General features: G+C 38.4%; 1 protein-coding gene across 1 annotated transcript in view; it reads right to left on the bottom strand.

Annotated features, from left to right (window-relative positions):
- KIF13B (kinesin family member 13B) overlaps positions 1 to 24,598 on the bottom strand; it is a 75,334-nt gene that overhangs the window by 7,741 nt on the left and 42,995 nt on the right. Inside the window, exons 28-37 of the mRNA XM_009581422.1 lie at positions 24,154 to 24,209; positions 22,733 to 22,857; positions 21,428 to 21,604; positions 19,767 to 19,859; positions 18,647 to 18,799; positions 17,178 to 17,255; positions 16,480 to 16,533; positions 15,525 to 15,545; positions 8,350 to 8,467; positions 6,672 to 6,805 (exon numbers count right to left, since the gene is read on the bottom strand). Coding sequence (XP_009579717.1) covers positions 6,672 to 6,805; positions 8,350 to 8,467; positions 15,525 to 15,545; positions 16,480 to 16,533; positions 17,178 to 17,255; positions 18,647 to 18,799; positions 19,767 to 19,859; positions 21,428 to 21,604; positions 22,733 to 22,857; positions 24,154 to 24,209 — 1,009 coding nt within the window. The remainder of the gene's footprint in view (positions 1 to 6,671; positions 6,806 to 8,349; positions 8,468 to 15,524; positions 15,546 to 16,479; positions 16,534 to 17,177; positions 17,256 to 18,646; positions 18,800 to 19,766; positions 19,860 to 21,427; positions 21,605 to 22,732; positions 22,858 to 24,153; positions 24,210 to 24,598) is intronic.

The following is a 24,598-nucleotide window of genomic DNA, read 5'->3' as shown; positions in this document are numbered from 1 at the left end:
ATTTAAAGATATTTCTCAGTTCCTTTGATTTCCTTTTCTTCCTTTAAAACAAATAAACAGAGGAAAGTGTTTGTTTGGGTTTTTTATCTCTCAAAAACCTTCAGTCTTACAGCCTGTAAATCCATGAAATCTGAAAATCGAGTTGATATCAAATAGCAAAAGAAAGAAAACCGTTACACTTTAATCATTCCTCATCAAGTTCGCCTCCTGAAAGGATGACAAATCTAAAAACTACAATAACTTTGCCAAGCAATGTTTAGAAAAACATGGAGAAAAAGCAATTATGAGAAGTGGCACTTGCCCAGCTTTGGTGTTGACAAGAAAGAGATGGGCAGAAACAGCCTCACTGGGGTAGCAAGGGTACTAAAACAAATCTCTGTCATGAAATGTAGTCAAATTACTTGGGGGGGAATCTGAAAACAATGTATTTGACTATCTGTGAAGACATTTACTGGATAAAAAATATTTCTGAATCGAGAGCCAAATTCTGCCATTAAACATTTGTAGATAGCGACTACTAAACTAGACATATATATTTATCCAATGGCAAAACATGACCCTTTTACAGTGATAATTTTTGGCACAATTTCTTCAACCAAGCTGACAAAATACGGAGCAGGAGAGAACATGAAAGCAATTCACTTTAAAGCATCTTTGAATCTTTGTAGAACAAAAATTGTCTTTTTCCTAAGAGCTGCTGCTCTGTGCAGTGAGTTTATAAGGATTGCTAAGAGTGCGCATTTTCTGGTCAGATGAGAGGTCAGTTTGCACATACTTTGAGGTGACCAAAAGCCATGTAGTTACTAGCGATTAGCGTAATCTGGAGACCAACCTGGTATGTTGGTGAGCTTGAGCAGGAAAAACAAATGTGTATCTCACCCCACTTACAGAGGGTCCAAAATTAATCCTAAATGAACTCTTTTTCATACCATATATTACATATATATAATGGCAACCTCTTCAATGAGCTCAGAAAAACACATTTGGTATTTCTATGTCATTAAACGTTTTGTAAAATGCCTCTGACAATGGTGACTGATGACTTCAGTACAAAGCTTTTTGACTTCATGACACTGGATGAAAATCCTTCAATGTTAACACCCAATACACGGAAAGTTCAGTGGCAGTTAACAGAACAGACTGGGCCAGCGTGTACAAGAATTATCCTCCAAGCTCCAGAAATGGTCTAGCCAAGGTTATAGCTGATGCAATTCTAAAAGGGCACTATCAGAAAACTTCCACTGCTCTTGTCTATGCTTTACCATCCACAGATAGTCCTGAGCTCAAGGACTGTCACACTGACAGTATTATGTTCACATCACCATTTAAAAGCAGCTATTGGAAACTTCTGCAGCAGGGCGTAACAGTTGCTTCATTAAATGTAGATTTAAATCAGTTTTGAGCACTAGGAATAAAATACTTTCACAAGACATACACAGCAATGCAGTAAGAATTCTGAATCCCCTAGTACACAGCCAAAAAAGCTGAATCCATTTTAAAAAGGTCCCCCACCAACAATATTCCTCTCTGCCCTCAATTTTAAAATAATTTTAAAGTCATTAATCATTCAAATATAAAATCTCCTGCATTCCAAAAGGAGATCTGAAACCCAGTACAAGTTAGTTTGTTGGTTTTTTTGGTGTTTGTTTGTTTTCTTCTCTAAAGACACTGTGTATTTAAATATTAACCCAAACAAAACCCTCTTATTCCTCCTTCCATATGTGGAACACTTCAGCCTGCAATAATACTTTTGAATTCCGCATTTCTAATATACTTTATGCAAAATTAACTGTTTTCTATGCAGTTAAATTACTTCATTCCTAGTTCTGGGCTGATTTAAAAGGATAATTCATAACCATTTTCAAGTTAGTTCATAAAGAAGTTTCAGTGGTTTGCTCTAAGAACTTTAAAAGCCAGTTTTCCATACTCATTCTCATTAAATACTATTTGTATGAGGATGATAGCGAAAACTGAACTCAGAAAGAAATCAAAACACTAACAACTCAGTCACAAGAACTAGACACATACGAGCTCAGCTGGCCACAGAGGATCTGTCGAGCTATGCTGATTGTAGCATCCAAATGATTCTTTATTTGAAACTCTGAAAAAAGCCTTCAAGATTTTAAAGAAGGTTCTCTGAGGCCACATTATTTACATTTGATTAAGGAAGGTCAGTTCTAGCAATTATAGTATGCACCATGCACATCCATGAAACTGTTATTTTTTAATGCACTGCCAGAAAAAGGCTTTTGTCTATTTAGATAGCTTTTCATTAACTGCATTTCATTATTTTTTAAGATTAATTACTACATCTGCATCAGAAGGTAAAAGAGAAAAAATTGAGAGCTGCCCCCTCCATGTGCCATGTGTCTGCATTTCTATACCACAAAACAAAAATGAATTACATTAGCGTATGGAAATTCAAATAGTTTGTATTTTTTAACATAGCTGTGACTGAAGACCTCTCATTTAAGCCATGTGCTAACAAAAAGACATTTGAACATCCAACAAGGTTCTAGAGTATGAAGGTGACCAAAATCCACTTACCAAATGCACATTGGTCAGAGGAATGTGCTTCTGCCACAGCAATGTCAAAAAACAGAAACTGAAATTTAATATGTACATTTTTAATGTCAGCACCCAATGATGCCCTAAAATGTAATTACACGGGCAGTTCCTGGAGATCAACAGGGTCATAAGGTAAAGAACAGTAATTCTGCTTGGTGCACACTATGAAAGCCTCAGCATGTTAATAAAAAAGACAAGCTTCAAGAGCATATACATAATATAATTAAACACACATAGATGAAAGTCTGATTCTCCATCCACCTGCATATTTTACACAAGTATTTTAAACTTTTGCCCATCAGCAATAAGGTTTGGTAAGGCTTGAAATCTTGCACGCTGCGGTACTAAGCTTTTTAAAGAATAGACTAGGAAAATAAAAAGCAATTCCAGCAATCCAAAAAGGTTTAAATTGTTGGCTTTTTTTATTTACAGACTACTGGCAATTAATTTAAAGGCATCAATAATGGAGAAAATAGGCATTTTCTAACTTAAAAGTATATAAACAGCTTCATCAGAAACCAATCTTTTAGGTACATAAACAGCTTCATCGGAAGCCACTCTGCTAGTTACATAAAGAATCCTATTATGCCAAATTAATTCAATCTAACTAATTAGAGAGCAGGAAGTTCTTTCAATTATTTTATGTGCTGTCTGAGAAACACACTTGAATACGAGAGCAGATTTCATTAATTGCGGTTCATTATTCTCCAGATTAGTTACTAAACTTGCATCAGAAGGTCAAAGACAGCAATTCCGTTAGCTGCCACCACCTTGACTGGAATGTCTCTGCATTTTTGAAACTCAGGCAACCACTGACTATAAACAAAAACAGCATCGGGAAAGACCATTTTGTTAAGTTAACTTTTGTACGTGCTCTCTTACTTTAAAGTTGATGCCAGCCTAAGAAACAGCATGTGATTGAAATAAAAAGCTGCTAAAATAAATTAAAAAAAAAAGTATTTTCAGAACGAGTGATCAGAACTCCATCTTCTGTTTACTCGCACAGAATCAGAGATTCGGTAACGCATCCACTCGGAGAGCTGCTTGGTCATAATGAACTTAACTTCAGTTATAAACTTGGAAAACAGTTAAGTACTGCTCCCTTGGAAATGATGCTCAAAAGCACTAAAATCAACCTAGCCATAAGACCCTGCTTACAAGGCGCAACAAAACAAATCTGATGCTTTCTGCAGAGATATACAGCCATCTAACCCTGGTAATTTGACTGTAACATATTGGAGATTTAATACAACAGCTGGGCCAGCCATCTAGTTCAAGATGGTTCACCAGCATTTTTCCAGAATGGGTTTTAATGACATTAGATAATTAAGTATTCTCAAATAATGTAACAGATATGCACTGAAAAGGAAGCTTGACATAACTTTGGAAATTCTCTTTCACTGTAGTTGTTTGATGAACCAGGAGAAAGTAATGAACTGATCCACTTAGCTTTTTGGTATTTATGTTCAAAAAACCTGTTATTACATATCTGCTCGTTTGCTTTTAGCCAGGAAAGGATGATTTCGATCTTTCCATTTGCTTTGTAAAGCATTCCTTTAGTCATTTCTAGTTCTGAACCCAGCTCTCCCAATTTGTTGTTTACGGCAACAGAAGTCCATCAGTTCGTGATTAGGGGTCAGATTCCTTTGCAATTACAGCCAAAAAAATCCTTTTGGCTTCACCTCCCCCTTACACTTTTTGTAGTTTACCTCCTACTCTCACCTTGCACATTCATTTATGTCCCCTGCCACTGTGTATCAAAGTTTTATTCTTCCACAGAACTACGATGCATTGTTCTGTATTTTCTGAGACTCAGAAATATCATTTTTTGTGTCCTCTCTATTGCGTAGTTTACTATAATTATGCAAGAATTACTAGCTTGCTGTCTCTCTCTGGCAGGTTAGCGATAAGGTGTTAAAGCTGATTGCCAAACACTGACCCCCATAGCAGCCCCATCATCCACTGAATACAATAGCCATTCATCACCGCCACCATTTAAATTCTTCTGGCCACATTTGCATCATCAGGCCATTATAAAGAAACAGCAAGAAAGATTACGAGACATGGTATTTATGATCTTAAAGCCAGTCTTGCTACAACAGCACGTATTTATTTTTTGTGCTGCACAGAAGAAGCTGTAGCTAATTCTGTAGCAGTTCCCTAAATTTTTGCTCTCTCGTCTATGTACTGTGATTGCTAACAGGAGTGAAGAAGCCCTGCCTCCTTACTGGTCGAGCTGCAGAGAATATCTATAAACCTCTGAAACCAGTGAGGTGTATTTGTAATACAATTGACTTGTTCTATTACAAAAGTAGCAAATAATTTTAAGATTTCATTTTATTATACAGATCCAGCGGTCACGGAAAAACTTTTAGGTTGCTCTCCAATGCAACCAAGCATGAAAACATCACACACTCCTGTTAATATACTAGCTTTTATTTTTTTTAAAACAAAGCAGAAATAGCATTTTCCCTCCTATTAAAAATTGTTATGATCATGATCTGATTACTTGAGTTTCCATAGTAATCCATAATATAAATTAAAATCTCTTTAAATAGATGTCTTTGTAGTTTAAAAACTGACTTCAAGACAAATAATACAAGACTGATCTTGAACAGCAGGAAGGAGTGGGAACAGGTGGTTAGACTAGAGGCAGGAAATTAGGCCTCGTTTGTAATCTCAGCTCTCATTGATTCAGTACGAATTCAAGAAGTTGTGAAAGGCTCTCACTGCAATTGTAAAGAGCACCTATTTGCATCTTTTGCTACCCGACTACCTTTAAGAAAGCCACTGTCTTAATTTTAATTCTCTGAATTTCATAGATGAGTAAGGTTATACAATTCCAGACTCGACACTAAGGCTGTTGTAAGCAAAAGGCAACATGAAAATGTAAAGCATTAAATTAGGTAAGATTCGGGAGTAAAATTTGCTCCTGTTATTATTTTGTAGAGAATAAAACCACAGTCAAACGAAAAATATTTTGAATCCGCCTTACTTTTATTTGTGGTAGGTCTGTCATAAGTTACTGTTAAAAATATTTAAGTGCTAGTGTATTTATTTTTGGTCTGTTTATTTACTTAATATTTCACTGTACTTCTACAATGACAAAACTTCCTGTAATCCTCAGACATTTTTACAACAGCAAGTTTAGTTGTAGCAAACAACGGAACAGAATGTCTGGATCCAATCACAAAAAATAGTTGCTTGGGGATTTTAGGATTTGTTTTGCTTTGTTTCGAAAAAGATACACTTTAAAACATTTGTCTGCATGTGAAGAGGTATGGTTCTGGTGCTTCCAGAACTCCAGACAAGTGAACAAGAAGACAGCACAGTGAGCATGGACAGAATGGACTTCCACAAACTTTAACAAGTGAGATCTGGCTCCAGGTTTATCTTTGTAACAGTTTTTTAAATCTTCCAGACTTACACTATACAGGACTACTCCTTTATAAATAAACTACTCTCAAATAAAGGATAAAATGTTATTTATAATGGGATTCTGTATTTCATCTGGTTTTTTTAAAAGACAGTAGTGTTTTCTAGTCTGCTTGACCATGCGTTAGCTACTGCTCAGAGCGCAGAAGCCACATCTGGAGCAGGTGGAGTTTTGCAGCACAGCATCCAAAAAAAGAAAAAAATCAAATGCTTCTCCGACATGTGGAATAGATAAGAGAATGAACAGAAGCAACTGTCCAAAGTACATAGCAGAAGATGGTAAAAGGTGACATTAGCTGGGGCGAGGGGCAGGGGGGAATGGTGTATGAAATAATGAATTAAAAATAGAATTACATTTTCCACTTGGCAATACACAAACAACACTAAGTGCACTTCATAAATTTTACTATTGTTGCTGCAAGGGGTATTACCATAAATCACGCTGGTAGTGTACTTGGCACTTTTAAAAAGCCAAGTGGGCTGAGTGTATCAGTAAGTTTAAACAGCTTCGCTATCTCTGGACAGAACGGAGGGGAAATGCATCGCAAGGCTTTACTATGACTAAAAGCTTGGTTTGCACTGCAACAACATATAAAATAGCACTTCACCAGCAAGTCTAACAGCACTCACCAATATTACTGCATAGCCTATTCGATTTAATGTTTTACCTGCTGTGCAAGGGGAGAGGTCTGCCTGCCCTTTTTCTCATCTCTAACAGGAAAGAGAGACTTCAGTAGCTTTGGCATCTGAGGCACAAAGGACTTTACAGGATTCAGATAGGAAGCAGCAAGGCTACCAATACCTGTTGGAAAAATTAAAAAATTATAACAGTTATCCTTTGGGGAAAAGAAAAAAAAAAAACCAACCCAAAACACCCTAAAAAAAAATTACAAAACTGTTACCATTTTAGTCTAAGATGACATCTTCCGGTGGTCAAACCATTAGCCAAGGGAAAACACTGAGTGCTTTCTCCTCCCTTGAAAGGGACATATGAATTTGGGTAGGTCTTAATCTGTGGCCTCAGTACAGAGAGTGTGAAAAAGCTTGTTGTTTGCAATTGGAAACATAAAATGCTTTATAACTTGCAGAAGCAGGAAAAAAAAAAAAACAACCAAGAAGCAAAATTGAAAAAGGATGTCCATACAGCACACAATTTTAACAACGATTACAAAACTTACTAGAAATAAAAGATGAGAAGACCCAAGTTAAGAAAAAGGAAAAAGTTAGGAGCATTCAACTCTCCTTACTCATACTGCCATTTTTTCTACACTACTCCCCCCCCTCCTTGAGAAAACCTAGTTAGACATACAAAATATCACTACTGTGTATCTCTGCACTCAGTTACACATTAGGCACATCAGCTGCAAAATAATCCATCCCATTCCAGTGCTGCTTATTTTCTAAAACATTAGCAGCCTTATTAGCCTTATTGTCTTTGCTTGTGTCCTGGTTTTGGCTGGGATAGAGTTAATTTTCTGTACTGTGTTTTGGATTTAGGATGAGAATAATGTTGATAATACACTGATGTTTTCGTTGTTGCTGAGCAGTGCTTACGCTAAGTCAAGGACTTTTCAGCTTCTCATACTGCCCTGTCAGCGAGGAGACTGGAGGTGCACAAGAAGCTGGGAGGGGAGACAGCCAGGACAGCTGACCCAAACTGGCTAAAGGGATATTCCATACCATATGATGTCATGCTCAATATATAAGCTGGGGGGAGTTGGCCGGGGGGGCAGCGATTGCTGCTCAGGGACTAGCTGGTCATCAGTTGCAGGTGGTGAGCAGTTGCATTACTTGTTTTTCCTGGGTTTTGTTCCTCTTTTTCTGTTTTGTTTTCCTTTTCATTACAATTTATTATTACTATATTTTATTTAAATTATTAAACTGTTCTTATCTCAACCCACAAGTTTTCTTACTTTTGCCCTTCCGATTTTCTCCCCCATCCCACTGGGGGGAGAGTGAGCGAGCAGCTGTGTCGTACTTGGTTGCTGACTGGGTTAAACCAGTACAGCTGGTTTATTCACATAATAAATAGCACTTTCTGAGCCCAGCTAACTTTTGGCTTTAGAAATTGAGCTCCTGAGATAAGACTGCATTTTCAGACAACCATGTGGCATTTAGCAGAACTAGTAACACAGTTAAAGGAAAGGCTAGTTGGAATAGTCTAGAGTCTGAGTAGCTTCGCCACAACTGCTAATTATTCACATAGAGGGAACCGCATGAACGTTGCTCTGGAGAATAAATTTCTCTGCATCTCTGAAAGCAGCTCAGCTTTATCTGATGTTCAGGAGCTGGGGTAACTTCACTCCATTTTTAGGAAAGTTTTTTTAGCTTTAGGAGAGCCCTTACCCGGATCAGGAGAGTGGTTTTGTTGCCCAGAGCCCGGCAGAGAGGTACGAGATGGACTAATGCCTCTACTGGAATTTGTGGCACCTTGGGATACATCTTGCTGACTCTCCCATCGGCCCTAGGTAAAAAAAAAAAAAAAAAAAAAAAGAAAAAAAGGGTATTTTTCAAAGTTAGCACACCAGCAAGAGTACAACAATACTTACATACCACGCCAGCCTGCACAGCCCCTTTGCAAAGTTCAGAAAGCACAGAACTGAGGAAAGACCCTTCCCCAGAGGCACTTTTAGTTGAAATACCCAGTCCTGCAAAGATAAGCACCCTCAGCTCCCATCAGCATCAAGGCACATAAGAAGTCTACTTACAGACCTTAAAGCTATAATAGTTCTCTCAATTGCACAGCTGTGTTTTGGAAGTTACAACCAGGGGAAAAGTTACAGCCAGGTGAAAATAAAATAGTACTGTCCGCCCAAAATTCCTAAATATTTTGTGTATCTGCTTAGGAAGTGGTCACAAGTGAAATGTGGATATAGAGTGTCAGAGAGAAGGGATGAGGACAGAGAGAGCTCTGAACAAGAAAAGAAATACGATCTTAGACTTAAAGGCTGGATGTTAGTGCCTAGGGTCAGATAATGGATGAGTGGATCGGATCAAGAGGAAACAACTGTTGTAGTGCAATTTTTTTTAACAGCCTGGAAAAGAGGGAAATGGAATACATGACAACAAGCTGCGGATACCAGGAACCAAGAAAAAGATTAAGTAAAGACAGATTAGAGTTTTGACATGGTTAGTGAAGATGAAACACAATGATTTTCAGAGCCTGAGTGTAGACGAGGTAGGAAGAAATAGTGACCAAGAAGGCAGTAGGCCATCTGCCTTCCCAAGGTCCCAGGATTCTCTAGCTGGGTTTTCACATGGATCCCATTCTACGTGTGGGGTGCGATTTCTCTCGCTTTTACAAAGGTCCACTGTGGTTTTGCATCTTTCATCTCAACCTTAAGGGTCAGCAACGGGCTCAATGATTAAGTGTCTTGGCTAACAGAGAGAATCTCCAAGCTAGTATTTCACAGCGGTGCACGAGTGTCAAGAATCTATGTGGCCTAACCTTTTTTTCCTAACTCTATCATCTTGGTATGTAAAATCATTTACAGATTTGTCTGCAATGATTACACTAAGTGACTGGCCAGAGGGTGTCTCTGCTGAAAGTTTCATGCGGATACAAGACAGTATATTGCTTCACCAAACCGAGCCCCACGTGAGGTGTGCTGAGCTGAAAGGTAGGCACTGAAATCCATGTGGTTGTCCTGCAACTTCTGATACAGGCACACTCGCAATGCCTGTCAAAGAGGTTCCTTTGCACGGCTAAAGAGCAGGCTCTAATAAAGCTACACGGTGCTAATTTACTTAATTTATAGGAGACCTTAAGGCAATTCAATATCCATTTAAGAGTCTATGGGTCAAAAGAATCTGGGCTTAAATGCTACAACAAGTCTCAATGTCTTGTGGAAAAGTGTTGTCCTGTTCAGGTAGCAGAGTGCCCTCAGGACTACAGGCTTGCAAAGTTTCACCTTTCCAGAAATAGAGGTTGCAAAGACAGGATGGTGCAGCCAAACCGACACAAATTGAAGTCTGATCCCACTTCTGGTAAAGAGTTATGCTATGGTTGGTACAACATCTGAACTTGTGTGGGTTGCATTGTATCTGTATCTAATCTTGCTTGTTCTTTTAAAAGACATAACAAAGATAAATACTTTCACAATGAGATGGTACAGTGAACATACTAGAAAGGAGTCACAAGGGATGGATACATCCCAGACCACAAGTTTCATGTATTTTTCCTGGAGGAAGAGGGGGAAATGCCCCTTTTCAAGCAGCTTCATGCTGCTGGATGCAAGGAAATAATCCGACCTTGAACAGAAAAATGACAGGCAGCTAAACTAATCTTAACTGTAACTTGAAGTCATGAATGTTTCACAAATAATAAATAAGCCAGGATAGGAGGAATAGATTTCTCCAATGAGTTGAAGGTCACACTGAGCAGCCCAGAGCAAAAATCGTTTCCATTTGGATCTATAAGTTAGTCCCATAGAAGCTCTCCTGCTTTGAATAGCAAGCAACTTGCACTTTTGCAGAGCAGCACCCATCTTCAGACCTCTACTAGCTAACGTCCGTATTATCAGATGTAGAGACAACAGGCGGTGTTTCTGTGAAGTAACGTTTGGGATACCTGAAGACTAATGGATGTCTGAGTTCACTGGAGGCAGCCATCCTGAATGTCAAAACTGATATAACCCAGACTGGGACTAGCAGTAATACCAGGGGTTTGTTTAGTCTTGTATTTTTGAAGACTTTGGTGTTTAAGCCCTTCTTGAAAGCTTCCTGCTCTATCAGCATGGATGATAGAGCTGTTCTACCCATACCTTAAGCCCCCAACTTAAGCATTATCTTTGACCTGCAACTCATTTACGTCTTACACACATCAAAAAGTCATGCCTATGCCTGGAAAATTCTTTCCACAAAATGCTTCTATGAAACAGTCTTTCCTATTCCACTTCCCAGAAACTCTTATTCAGGCTTTTGCAGTCTTGTGTTTCAGCTAGAGCAGGTTTCTTTCAGGTGGCCTTACCGCATGCAGTCTTGCCCCACTTATATCCATTCAAAATACTGCTTCAGAGACTGCTTTCTTATCCTGCCATTTTGATCATTTCATGCACTGCAGCAGACATTGAAAGCCAGCATGGAAACAGCCAACGACTTCAGACTACGCTCAAACTCTCCTCCCCTTTGGGATGTGAAATGTTTCCTGAAGTCTCCTTCTCTGGCTCCCACTTACGGGTTAGTTTGCAAGAGAAGAGTCAAAACATGAGAAAAGAGTTCCTACTCTATAGAGACAGGGAAAATATCTCAGTGTAATTCAGTATTTTTTGGATGCACCAGCTCAGTGGTGCTGAAGGAGTTTAAAAAAAAAAAATAGAAGACTATTTGGTGGGAAGTCATCACAAGACTCAAACAATCTTGAAATACTGTTTGGTTTTGTTGCCTTCTGGTCTGGTCTGCCATCAGCCTGGTAGATGTTGGCATTAGGTTAAGAAAAAGAACTATGGAAGAGTGCAAAGCGTCTGAAGGCTTCTTTTTTGGAGGACATAACAAAGCTTGATTTGTGTTACTTTTGGATCTTAGGATAATGATCCACTGACTAAAGACAAATGGATAAAGGTGACATGTCTTAACAATTTTCTATCTCTAGGCCAAGTCTAAGTGCTTCTGGAGACCACAGAGACATAAGAAACAGAAAGACTATTATGGGAAAGTTTTCTAGCTTACTAAAACACCGACTCAATGCAGGTAAGGAGCAACTGAATCATTTTCTGAATCATGATTTGTTGAGTCAGAAGAGCCCTTCATTGACTGTTCCAACAAAAATAATTTCAGGCAAGTATCTTGACTTTCTAGACCTGTTTGGAGAATGATGAAAAAAAAAATGGAGTAGGTAAGAAACAGAGCAAAACACTTTCAGAATATTCATCTTGTACAGAAAGAATGGCAGTATTTAGCAACTTTTTCCTTAGGAAAAGCCTTTTTTCTTAGGATCTTTAGGAAATTTTGCTTCATCCTTGATATTATGGATGACTACATTTTCCACATAATTTTAAATATATTGCCTGGTTAAATAAAATGAAGGTCCTGAGAACATGAATGTGCACCTGGGAAAAGGATTTGTCTGGCCATATATTTAAGGCATGTTGGGTTTTTAAATAACACTTGCTTTGGAGAGAGCGGAAAGATCATCATTTTAGACTGAAGGTCAGATTTGTTAGGGGTAATGTGAGCCTCAGCTCCGAGATGACAGCAAACCACTAAAAAGCAGGCAAATCAGGGCAACAGGTGGAGAAACATTTGCAAAAGAAAATACTGGAGACAACTGAAAGGGTCAACTGTTGTGCGAAGAATCTGCAGAGGCAAAAGGTAGTTCATGAATGATTGATTTCACTAAGCTGGATTGAAAGATAACCCATCTCAATCTCACAAAAATAAAAAAAAAAAAAGAATTATTAACTATATTAACTTGATGAAGTTCCCAAGTTTCACATATGCGTGTTATATAGCACTCTCACATGATTGCTTTGTTCATTTACTAACTGAAACACTTAAACTTTAAGTCTAAGCAATTGGTATTATTTAAGTGCAGTGAATCTTTCCTCTATCAAGAAGGGTGGTGAGAGAAAGGAAGGAAGCTTGTAAATCATTTGCCCAGAGGAGCCGTCATTTCGTGAATATATTTGGTCTCTGCCAAGTGACCAAACAGAGGTCAAGTGACTTAATTTAACAAATCAAAAATAGCCACTGGAAGAATGCATGTCCCTTGATGTATTTTGATACAGAGCTGTTTATAAAGTGTTTTATTTCTATAATACCTTCTCCTTCTTCTCCTCTGCCTTCCCTTCTTTCACACATCCTCCATGAAAAACACCAGGGAATTTATTTCAGGTCAGCACCGACATGCACAAAATCTTTAGAGCAAATATGGGTGATTACTACTTAAGTCATCTGTAGGCTTTACCTGACAACAATTCTTTTCTTGAAGTTGACAGACCATTAAAATGCTGCCACTGGGTAAAAGAAATGAATAGTTCTTGTGTTTTATTATTTTAGCAATTCAGAAAAGGCTTAGGAAAAGGTGACCATGTAGCACTTAAATATAAGCATACAGATGGGACAAAAGGCACTTGTTCTCATGAACAGCAAGATTATTCAAATTGATCTACATGGAACCAATCTGGTGAAAAAATTCTGGTTCCCAGTAAAACCTGAAGGTTAAGTGACACAATCTTGTCGTATTTGGCTTTTGAGCTACAAACTACTGGACCTCTGGGAAAGGAAGGATGACTGTCAAAGACAGAATGGCTATTGTGCAAAGGTATTTTAAGAACAACTCATGACATTTTTCATCAGTATGTGATTATAGTCTGAAGACCTGTAAAACAAGTCAGAGGTGCCTTCCATTCTTTGTGCATCTGATTCATGCAGTTTAAGTCAACTGAATTTTTAAACTTCCAATGCAAGCACCCTGGAACATAAAAATCCAGCTCTGTATCTTATATCATCACTAAGAGACTCTACACTCCTGCATCACCTGACATGTGCTGACGTGCAAGATGAAATAAAATTCACCTCACTCTCTTGTAACCACATCTGCAATGATAACAGGAGTGAAAATTGGCTTGTTCTCATTTAAGCAAGCAGATATAACTTAGAGGTGAGACTAAATACAGTCGTGCTAACTTAATATGAAACATCTGTAAGACTGTCTTCTGAAGTAAATTTAGAAGGCATCTCCTTGCCTTCTCAGCCAGTTAGGTAGCTTAATCTTATGAGTTATTGTTAAAAAAATCCCAATGGTGACTTAAATATTTCAGATGAACGCATATCTCGGTGTGAGAGTCATCCTGCTCTTTGAAAGCTCTCTGTGGTGTCAGTACGCAGAGACATACTTCGATGTTTTTTCAAAAGGTGCCAAACCCACGCCTCTGCTCCAGTCCTGGAGAAGGGCTTTTCTAGCTCTTCATGGGGGTGTGACCACCCAATCCACGTTTGTAGTAATGAAGATTCAACTATGGCTGCAAGATGAATCCGGGTCCTAATTCTGGAAACTTCTGATCTGCCTGTTTTAGTTGTACCAACATCACCTTTACTTCTAACTTGTTTAATATTCTTGTTTACAGGGGAACGAGTCCTGGCTATTCATAGTGCTGAAGAATGAAGCAGCGTCCACATTCATAACTTTACCAGCATGAATGGTGCTTTACATAGAGGAATGAGACTCAAGGGCCCTTTCCCCAAAGGTAAAAATCCATGGTAAAGACAGAAGGAATGCAAGGAATAATAATGTTAAAATTGGAGAGAAAAATGAAGTAAAGGAATAGAAGTTAAGGATAGGAATATTCTGAAATGTGAGGAGAGCTTCCACTAGTATTAAAGTACGCAGGCTTGACAGATTAGTTCTCCACCCAATTCAGGATGCCGTTACTATCCTGTGACTGATGTTTCTTATGATATAATAAACCACTTGTTTGAGATCAGCTTATTATAGTCACTTGTAAACAAAACCAAATTCCTGGTAAAATAATGATTTATGACTTTATGGAGAAGTCATAAAACTTCTTTTTCACTACATTTCTCTGCAAGTGACAAAGACATCTAACTTCGCTGAAACTCCGCCTTACAAGCCATTCTCAGATCCTTCATGCTAAAATAGATATGACTGATATCAGTCATGTGCTTTATGATGTCTGTGTGCTATAGGAACATTTAAGAATTTGTTTAACATTTCACTGTGATTACAAACACTTTTGTTCATCTCCCTACGGAAACTGAACCAGAGATCCATTTGAAATTAGAAAATTCTAACAGGGGAGTTTGCACCCCCCCTGTCCTGAGCAACAAGTGCCTTGAAATGAAGCACGCTGCAAGCAAGGAGGTAAGCTACACAATCTCAGCTCCATATTACAGCAGTACAGTGTTTGTCAGCGGCTACATCAACCACAGTGAAGAGCTGCAAAACCTCATGCAAACCACTACCAATTAATTCTGGTTAACCAAAGCTTGGTACAACTAAGGGGACAGTCATTCCTCCAAGAGTGTTAACATGATACTAAGGATAAACATGTTTTCCATTGGCCCAGTATTAATTTAAAATCATGCTTTCATAGAAATCAAGAGTTGTTAACACTGCACTATCTGAAGCCATAAAGTCTGAGAAAGATTTGGAAGAAACTCTCAACGTTTATCTCACCTCCAGGCTAATGTACACATGACTGGCATATATTTGCTTGCTTTCATGTCTATCTTTGTTTTTTTTTTAGCTGAGATGAGGCCACTTCTGAAATAACTTCACCCTGTCCAAAGTACTGTGAGAAATGGCATTAAATAGCTATAGATCTGTGACAAACCATAAGGTGCACCCAAGAAGGAGAATCTTCTCTCATTTGTACCAGTTTCACACTGCATTAATGACAAGCTTTTCAATGGAAAAAACTCATTTGCTGCGTACTATGCAAATGAGACACCAACAGCAGCATCTGTTCAAAGCAGGAAGTAAAAGCATGTAAGTGAGCAAAATAAACCTTATAGTGAGATAAAATTATTATCCCACTCATTAGGTGGACCTAATGCATTACCTCTGCTGGGACCTTTGGACTCTGAAACATGCAATGAGAGAAATCATTGAGGGGAAGGGAGGAGAAAAACAGAAATCATTAAGAACTCCGGTCTTTAATTTTGCTTTAAAAACCTACAATATTGAAACATCCCACAGTTCTCTCCAAACAGAAGTTGCTATAAGCACTTTATTACCTGCACATATTTTAGCATTCTCTACATGGATCAGATTTAGCAACCAATGCTAGAGCACTACATCAAAATTCTATTATTCCATGCAATTGCATTATGCATTAAAATGCCTTGTCACCACTAGATTCTCCCTTTTAAAATGATTACTTGCTGGGCAGAATATCTATCAGGAGAAGACCCTTCAGTTTATCTAGGATCTGGAAAATAAGTTTAAATTTAATCTTTCACTTTCTAAAGCAGTATTTTTGATCTATACTCTTGTTTTTAAGTAGTGTAATGGGCTGAATTATCACCCACCACAAGCTTAAGACTGCTGGTTTCCCTCTGAAGGTCAGAGACTCTCTTCATAGGCCTCTATTCTGTCCTAGAGGTGGACCTGATTTGTCCTTCATCCAGAAGGTTTGCATCCACCCAGGTGAAAGCTTTGAAGAGCTCTGAAGCTTGACAATGAGAAAATTTCTCCTGATAAATGCACTCCCATGTGATGGATGGCTACGTTTAACCTCGTCCAGTCAACTCAGGTCTGCCATTGTACATCCCACAGCGGTTGGCAGCAGTGCTATATGACTGACGAAGGCGTGGGAACTTCCCCAGAGAGGTTTAGTGTAGCACATCCAAAGCTAGGTATGTCCTAGGAACAGACCCAAGGATACAAAAGAGCACATGGGCGTGCCCCATCTTTTACAGATGTTTCCCACTTATGCCCCTGTAACTGGTATAGTGTAGTCGCTGTAGTTACCTTTTTTCTACAGAAGATTTCCCAAGAGACCTTCAGATACTTACCCGGTTACTGCTCAGGTTATAAGGGGGTGCTAAATCTTGGCGGCTTCCAGAAAGCTGAAATAGTTAAGACAAGCAGAATTATTTCTTAACAACTGATAAATACGCCTCTTGACAAACACAAGGAAGGGTGAAAAGAAATAGTTTTGCAGTTAAAGCAGAACTGAAATCCAAGAGATGAAAGGTGAAATCCTGATTATTGACCTGGAAGGATCAATAATTTGACAAGTTTGACTACTCGTTCTATCAAAGGATTTCTTTCCAAATTTTGGACAACAGAAGTCTCATCTTTCTTATGCACAACACTGTTAAAGTTTAAGTTCAGTAAATACTTGTAACTTGCTTTCAAATCTTCTAAAGAAAGAAAAAAAAAAATTCAACTTGATAGCTAAATGAAAAAACCTCCAGTGTTCAGGAAAAAAATAAAAAGCACAAATTCCTTCCACGTTGCTTTTTCAGATAGTCTGGATTTATGGGGGTGCTTTCAAGCACACTAGCCTGTATGATGAAAGCATGAATATGTGCAGATTTTGTCTCCACTTGGCAATTTACACGCTCACAAATAGCACAGACAAACTGAAGGGTCAAACAGAAGGAAATTTATTGCTATACTCCATGACTTCGGCATCATAGGGACCTGTAACTGAAAGACTGGACGTGCTGCCCTCAATATGCTGCAGATGCCGGCATTGAATACTCACCCGATTCACATTGGGAGAGCTCAGGCTTCTGCGGTAGAGTTTTCCTTTTCCCATTAGCTGCTCTTTTACAGCAACTTCCTGCCAATCATAGAGAAACAAAACAAAGAAAATATGCATGTTTTGCAAGAATCTAAGCTCCAATCATCCCAGGATAGTTTTGTCTACACAAGAAAAAGATTTCTAAACAGCCTTATTGCATAGGCTCCTGTCTGTAAAGTCTACTGTAATCTAAAACTTGCACGTAACATGGCTAGAAGCGTAAGAGTGGATAAAATTTAACATCTAGTATTTTGCTGATTGGCACACATAGGATTTTACAGCTAGTTCTGAGTCTAGGAGATGACTGTTACAGACTAAGACTCCCTTTCCTAACTGAGCTCCTATTTCAATCCTTTAAAATAATTGTATATGACAGGGAACTTGCTTTCAATACTTAGAGTGCATCACACTTCACCATTAATATATAGTGGGCAGGCACATACTCTAGCTTGTTTTGCATAACTTCCTTTTGTGCTTGCATGAGTTATATCCAGAAGAACAATTTTCAATAAATGTTTTTCTCTCCTGTATTTTTCCAGATCAAGATACAGTACTTAAGACATCGATTGGGTTAATCTTATTTATTGACAGAATGGGTTCGGTTACTTCAAGGTAGAATATGGGCAAATTGACAAGAATTCTACTAGCAACTTTGAAAACTATTACTAAAGCCCAAGCTTCAGAAAGCAAAAGCTAATGCCACACAACTACTTTTTCTGAACCATAATTAGAATCATAGAATCATTTAGGTTGGAAGAGACCTTTAACATCATCAAGTCCAACTGTTAACCCAGCACTGCCAAGTCCACCACTAAACCATGTCCCTAAGCACCACATCTACACCTCTTTTAAATACCTCCAGGGATGGTGACTCCACCACTTCCCTGGGCAGCCTGTTCCAGTGCTTGATAACCCTTTCGGTGAAGAAATATTTCCTAATATCCAATCTAAACCTCCCCTGGTGCAACTTGAGGCTGTTTTCTCTTGTCCTATCACTTGTTACTCGGGAGAAGAGACCAACGCCCACCTCGCTACAACCTCCTTTCAGGTAGTTGTAGAGCACGATAAGGTCTCCCCCTCAGCCTCCTTTTCTCCAGGCTAACCCACCCCAGTTCCCTCAGCTGCTCCTCATCAGACTTGTGCACAGTCTTAAAAACAAACCAAGCATCCCATAATAGTGCATTTAATATAAAGCTCCCAGTCCCATCCATCCATATTGCAGGTAGTTGAGTGAGAACATATCTGTAAAGAGAGCTACATTTGCTGCTTTGGATGTTTGCCACACGCACACTTTGTAAGGCTGAGGTATGCAGTGAAGTGGTGTTTTTGGTTTGTTAGCCACTGTATGCACTTATGAGAACATCTGCATTGCCATACACTATTCTCAGTAAGCATATTCTCTGCTGTCTGCTACAGCCTTAAAAACAGACCTGGCGCAGACGATCCAAAGTGAGAATGTTCTCCACAGCCAGCACACTCCGCAAGTACTTCTCAATATAGGCTTCAGAGTCAGCTGAAGCTGCATCTTCAACATTTGCTGCCATTCTGGCTAGTGCCTCCCGCTCTTCAGCCCCTTGAGCATCCTAGGAAGACAAAAAGAAATGACATCCTTTTAAAATAAAATAAAAATCTCCCACATCAGTCCTGAAGAAAACACATTTTTAAAACGTGCAGGGCAGATTCAACGTTGTTTGCCCTTAAGATCAGGGGCAGATTCAGAGGTCTTACTGGAGATTTCTAAACATAAGCCTTGTTACATTGAAGGAATTCATGCCATGCGAACTGCATGGGTGCTCCTACCACTGTCACAGACATCATCTCAAGCTATATGTGGTTATTGTTCTTTTGTTTTTGTGAGTCCACAGTGAGACACTGCCATTGATTAGCAAAAGGGCTGCATTCAGATATTTTGTAATTAAAAAGTGCTCAAACACATTCAGGGCATTATCTATCCTGTGAGGAAAACAAAATTTCAAGTGACTTGCAAGAAAAAAATAGAACATTGGTTGAGAAACATTTCAACGCAGAGTGCTAAATACAGCAGAACATAAAAGACAGAGTCAGGCAGCAATCAGGCTTTTGGCTCTTCATGTGTTAATGTTTTTACAAGGGCTCTGATAGAGCATCTGTTTGGAAGGAAAGGATTAGCATCTAACTATGAACATGCTCAGGAATCAAGAGCTGCATAAAGACATTACTTAGAAAAAGCCACTTTGTTATTTTCTACATATTCTCATGCTCCCTACATGAGGCCTACATATTCTCATGCTCCCTACTTCACCTACCCATCTTTACGCCCCTTTTTCTCTCTCTTTTAAAATGTTTCTTCAAGAACCTGAGCAAATAGATACTCGCTCAGCAAAACACATAGTGACGTTGATAAGACATAGGTTGCTGCTAAGTCACAGCACGTAAAGAAATACGCTTAATCTTTTATAAGAACCATAGTTTATGCTTGCAGGAGCAAGAGCTAGCAAGCTCAAAATAAGGGAAAAAATCAGAAAGTTAGAGGCTCTTAGCCAATTTCAGATACTCTGATTTCTTATTCACCTCTGGAATATTTGAGACTATCTCAAAAGTGACACCACAGCCAGGAATGGAACTTCGGTGAGACATTCTTCGGAGGAAACTCTGTGCAAAACCCTGTGGGGAGGCAAAAAAAAAAGGAAAATATTTCTTGCTTTAAGGAAAACAGTTTAACATATTTCAACTGAAGTGAATATAGTTTACAAAGAAAGAAGTCCAAACCCAAGAGACTAGCCAATAAATATGTAAGAGACAAATCATTTGCTTGTCTGTATTTCAGATACGTGAGAAAGGATGAACTTCCTTCATTCCAAGGTGACCACTTAACCAGCACACAAAGCATTTGCTAGTTCTAGAGGTGGGTTGTTTTTCTTTTTTTTTTGGTAGAGCCGTAGGTGACTTGTCTTGAATATTGACAAGTACAGGCATTAAATTCTTGACCAAAGCGATCGTTATGAAGAATGACTTAAGGGGGCATGGTCATTGTTTATGCTGACTTGGCGCCTTGCAGGGTTAAGAACTGGACTGTTGAATTAATGCAGAGATGAGTCATTCAAAGATGCTGCTGAGACGAACACCCGGGAAAGGTTATTGACGAGGATTTTTAGAAACCTAGCAAGAAAGCCAAAGATTCCGTGTCGAATAAAAGTAAAAAACATCATTGACTAAATTTGTAGAAAACAGAATTGATGAAGACTTAACACAACTGTAATTATTGGCAGGCTCAATTTATCTATTGAATACATGCTTCCATTCTATATGACAAAAAATTCACTGTTCCCTTTCTGAGAAAAAGCTTTTGCCTGATCGAAGCACCAAGAACCGTAGTTCTTCTATTCCTAGCACTAAAAGCAGTTTAGAGTTGCCTACAGGGTTTCTGGGTGTGACCACACCTCTTCTGCTCTTGCTTCAGATTTTAACTACAGATGTGCAAACAGAATAACAATTCAGGCTTTCTGCCTTGTCATTGTCACTGCTAGGGGAAGCTGGATTCTGAGCAACGCTGAACAAACTCTTCCTTACCATCTTTCTCAAGAATTAAATATTTTTCAAGACATGAAGTTGCAAATGGAATGACAACCTTGTGCTTTCCATTTATCAAACATCCTGCTCTCACCTACACATTATCGTAAGAGCACAAGCCAACTGGAAAACATAAAAGACCAAGAGTGATTAACTTTGACAAATTACACAAGGGGACCTCTGTTCCAATTATTGCTAGTTTATCTCTAAATATCTGGATGCATAAATAGAAACGGTTAGCAGTAATGTGTGAACACAGGAGTAGGGAAACACACAAGTTTCTTCTAATGCAGAGTTTCTCGAAAACATGAACTCCAAGCTCATGAGAAGTTAACTCTTTCTACTTTTTCCAGTGACTGGGGATAAAGCACTTAAAAGTTAATATAAATAATACCAAATCTCTCATACTTAGATGCCATTGAGCCTTTAAAAAAAAGCTGCATTATCACCCACAATATAAAAGATAGTATGAAAATTACTTGGCAGCTTAAAGTCTCGATGCATGCCATTGATATGGTGCTTCCATTTAGGCAGAGATGAAGGTAGATAAAAGAAAGTAAGAGTCATAGCAGCAGCATATTGCACAAATCACAGCCTTTCCCTCTTCAAGCAGTGACAGACATGGGGCAGAGTGAAAGTGCGAAGGATTATAAAAGATATACCTGTCTGCCATACACATTAACACAAATGCGCTTGCGTAACACTAATTGCATTTCTGCAGGATGGCTGAGCTGGACAGTGGCTCTCACAATAAGGTAAACTCTTTCATCTGCTGCTGTTCCTTTACTGAGCTGGATACAGTCGTGGACTGTGGAATCCCATGAGGCTTCTGCTTTCACCTGCAAAGGAAAAAAATGTATCCTCTAATAAGCATAATTAGGTGTATAATTAACTGTAATTAATTAAGCATAATTAACAAAAATACATAATACATAAATTTTGAGAGTCTGCTTCTCCATTTCACTCCCAATGAAGAAAAATCCCTGCACTTTAGAAGAGGCCATTTAAAAATCAAGATTAGTTTGCCAAATGAAGACGTTGGGATTAAAAATGCCAACTTGCTCAAACTCTGGAACATCTCCTCTTGAAAAAAAGATCTTTGAATACCTAGGATCATTGCAAATAAATTATAAAATATGCAGAACTACAGGACCATTTAGCCTAATTTATAAACCAGAGAGCAACAAAGATTGCAGTGAAAATCTTCCATCACACCACATAAACTCTCCCGTCTGTATTTGAGAAATAACTTCGCTGAAACATTTCTAGCAATACAGCAAAATCTAGAATTTCTCTTCTTGAATGTTAAAATATAAGTATTACTGAAGATTTAAGTGGTTTATCTTCAAGCCATAAGAAAAATGGCCTGGTAGGCCTCTTTCCAGGCTTTAAAACCAAAACAGAACAAAAACCCCTACCAAAACCATCAGGAATAAAGCTCCTCTAAAAATATAGAAAGAAATAAGTTTCAGAGTAAGGAGCAAAATTTTAAGGTAAAAAGAATAAATCAGAGATTCTAAACCTAATAGCAAAAATTATAAACCAACAATTGTAAAGTTGTAAATCTATGAGCTATGAGGCAAAATGGAGCATAATGAATGTAACAATGCAGAGGTAAATACGTTAACTGTAGCAACAGTTAAGATTGATTGGTTTTTCAGCTGGGGGCTTCCGTACTCTAATTTGCCCAGGGGTTTTGCTTTGTTTTTTTAAACACGAACTCAGAATCTTAAGCTTTTGTAATGCTTGGATTTAGATGAAGGAAGATCCTTGAGTTTTATTATTTTTCAAGTCGTGGTTATACTCCTAGCAAATATTCCTTAAAAACACAAAGTCAGTCATATAAGAAAAAAATGTCGTATACTTTGTATGCTGTCTTTGATGCATTATTTTCACATCTGAATATATAAAAAGAGAACGATTAAAAGACTCCTAAACTATATATGCTGGTCCGCATCTCTGCTTACCTCACTATCATGATGCTTCACAATCTGCAGTTCAAAGAATTCCTCCTCCTCTTCTGCAACAAGAGTAGCATCCCACCCACCTGCTTCTGGGTCATCAAGGTTATCTTGGGAACTGAAGTCATCAGCTAGAAAGAAAAGTGAATGCAGAAGGTGAGGAGACACAAAGTGATTATACTTTTAAAAAACATCCCGCAAGTCATGAATTCACATTTTCATCACTAACTCCCAGCTTTGCTGCCTACACTCTACCTACAAAAGAAAACCTCCTCACATTGTTCCACTTCAAAAAGAATCCCATTTCTATACAGAAAATGTGCACAAAGATTTGGGGACACAGATTCAAGCGTGCCTTATAAAGTCTGTGCGCGAATCTTCCCCAGTTGTCAACATCCCCTCCTTGCCTACAGGTACATTTTCAGCACTACTGCTCAATCGTACTAAGTACATTGCGCATTTGACATTAGTTAGGTGTTGTGGATTCTTTTTAAATAAAGATAAGCTGCTGGTTGAACAAGTAAAAATACAGTACTTTTACTTTTACAATTAAACAAAGCCTTAATCTGGTTCTTGAGAGGAAGCTTAACCTGTTCTGCCTCGAATCCCTCACCATGAATGAGTTACTAACTAGCTCCTCTCTGAAGCCATTTGATATATCAATGCGCTTTTTGAGGTGAACAACCAATAAATGTAAACAGCATTGCAGCAAAGACCTCCTCACAACAGGCACCTCCCCACTCTCACCTGATGCTTCTAATCCAAGTGTTAACCCTCTTTTAAACATCTTACAAGGATTTGTTCAACTGATTAGGCACTGTTGGCTCCCTGGACTACTTTAGGGTTGCCGCTTTCTTGGCTACAATTTCCCATTTTTGGTAGAAGTATCTGACAAATACATTGTTCAAATTGGATCTTGTATTTGGATGTATTGAAACATACATTGTTTAAAGAAACACATATGATCACACTTTGTAAAACTAACTTGAGCTTATCATGCCATGTTTTTTTGATATGCAGGCGTTATTACCAGTGACTTCACATTTTCTTCTAAGTCACCAGTAAAGAAATTACAGGATATAGCATTAGTGCTATATCCTTGTGAGACCCCAGAAAGAACTTTCCCAACAATAATTTTTTCTTTACACTGGCTTTTGTTGTTCACTCCTTTAGGTGTACTCATTTTACTATTTCTATTTTACTTATTAAATATCTGCAAAACATTGGGATTACTAAAACCTATGGTTCCTTCCATATATAATGCTGTGTATTTTGAAACACTAAACAATATGTTTCAGTGAAAAATGTGCACTCTCAAATTAGTCTACCTGCCATTCCAGGCATTTCTTCATTTTATTAGCTTGCTTAAATTCTATAATGTCATTGGTTGTACAAAGTCTGCTTCTGTCATTTTAAGAACCACTTACCGTTCAAGTCAAGGAAAATAACAGGAATGTGAGTTTCCATACCAGGCACAGGAGTCCTAAAATGTAAGACAGGGACAATGGCAGCATTTAAACTAACGCAGGTTTACCCAGCACACACAGCTTATGAGACAAGCCCATAGCATATTACATTCAGTACAACTGCAATTCTAAGCCAGACCATTGATAACCTTGGCAAACAGCTTTATTTTAATTTACTGTTGCAGATTCCAAGAGACTCAACTAAATTGGTATTTCTTTTATACCAGCTCTCTTCAAATTACTATATTCTTTGACCTCTGCTTTCAGAAATGTTTTCTCCCTCTAAAATGCTAATAGCAAAATTAAGTTTAGTTACTCTGACACACACATTTATTAAATGCAACCCCCCCTGCGTTAGTGATGGCAGTGAAGACAGCAGAGTGAGAGTCAGAAAATTCAGTGTCAA

Source organism: Fulmarus glacialis, unplaced genomic scaffold (genome assembly GCF_000690835.1).
Source record: "Fulmarus glacialis isolate BGI_N327 unplaced genomic scaffold, ASM69083v1 scaffold907, whole genome shotgun sequence".
Lineage (NCBI taxonomy): Eukaryota > Metazoa > Chordata > Aves > Procellariiformes > Procellariidae > Fulmarus > Fulmarus glacialis.
The sequence above is the reverse complement of the archived record's forward strand: the minus strand, read 5'-3'. Positions and strand labels throughout refer to the sequence as shown.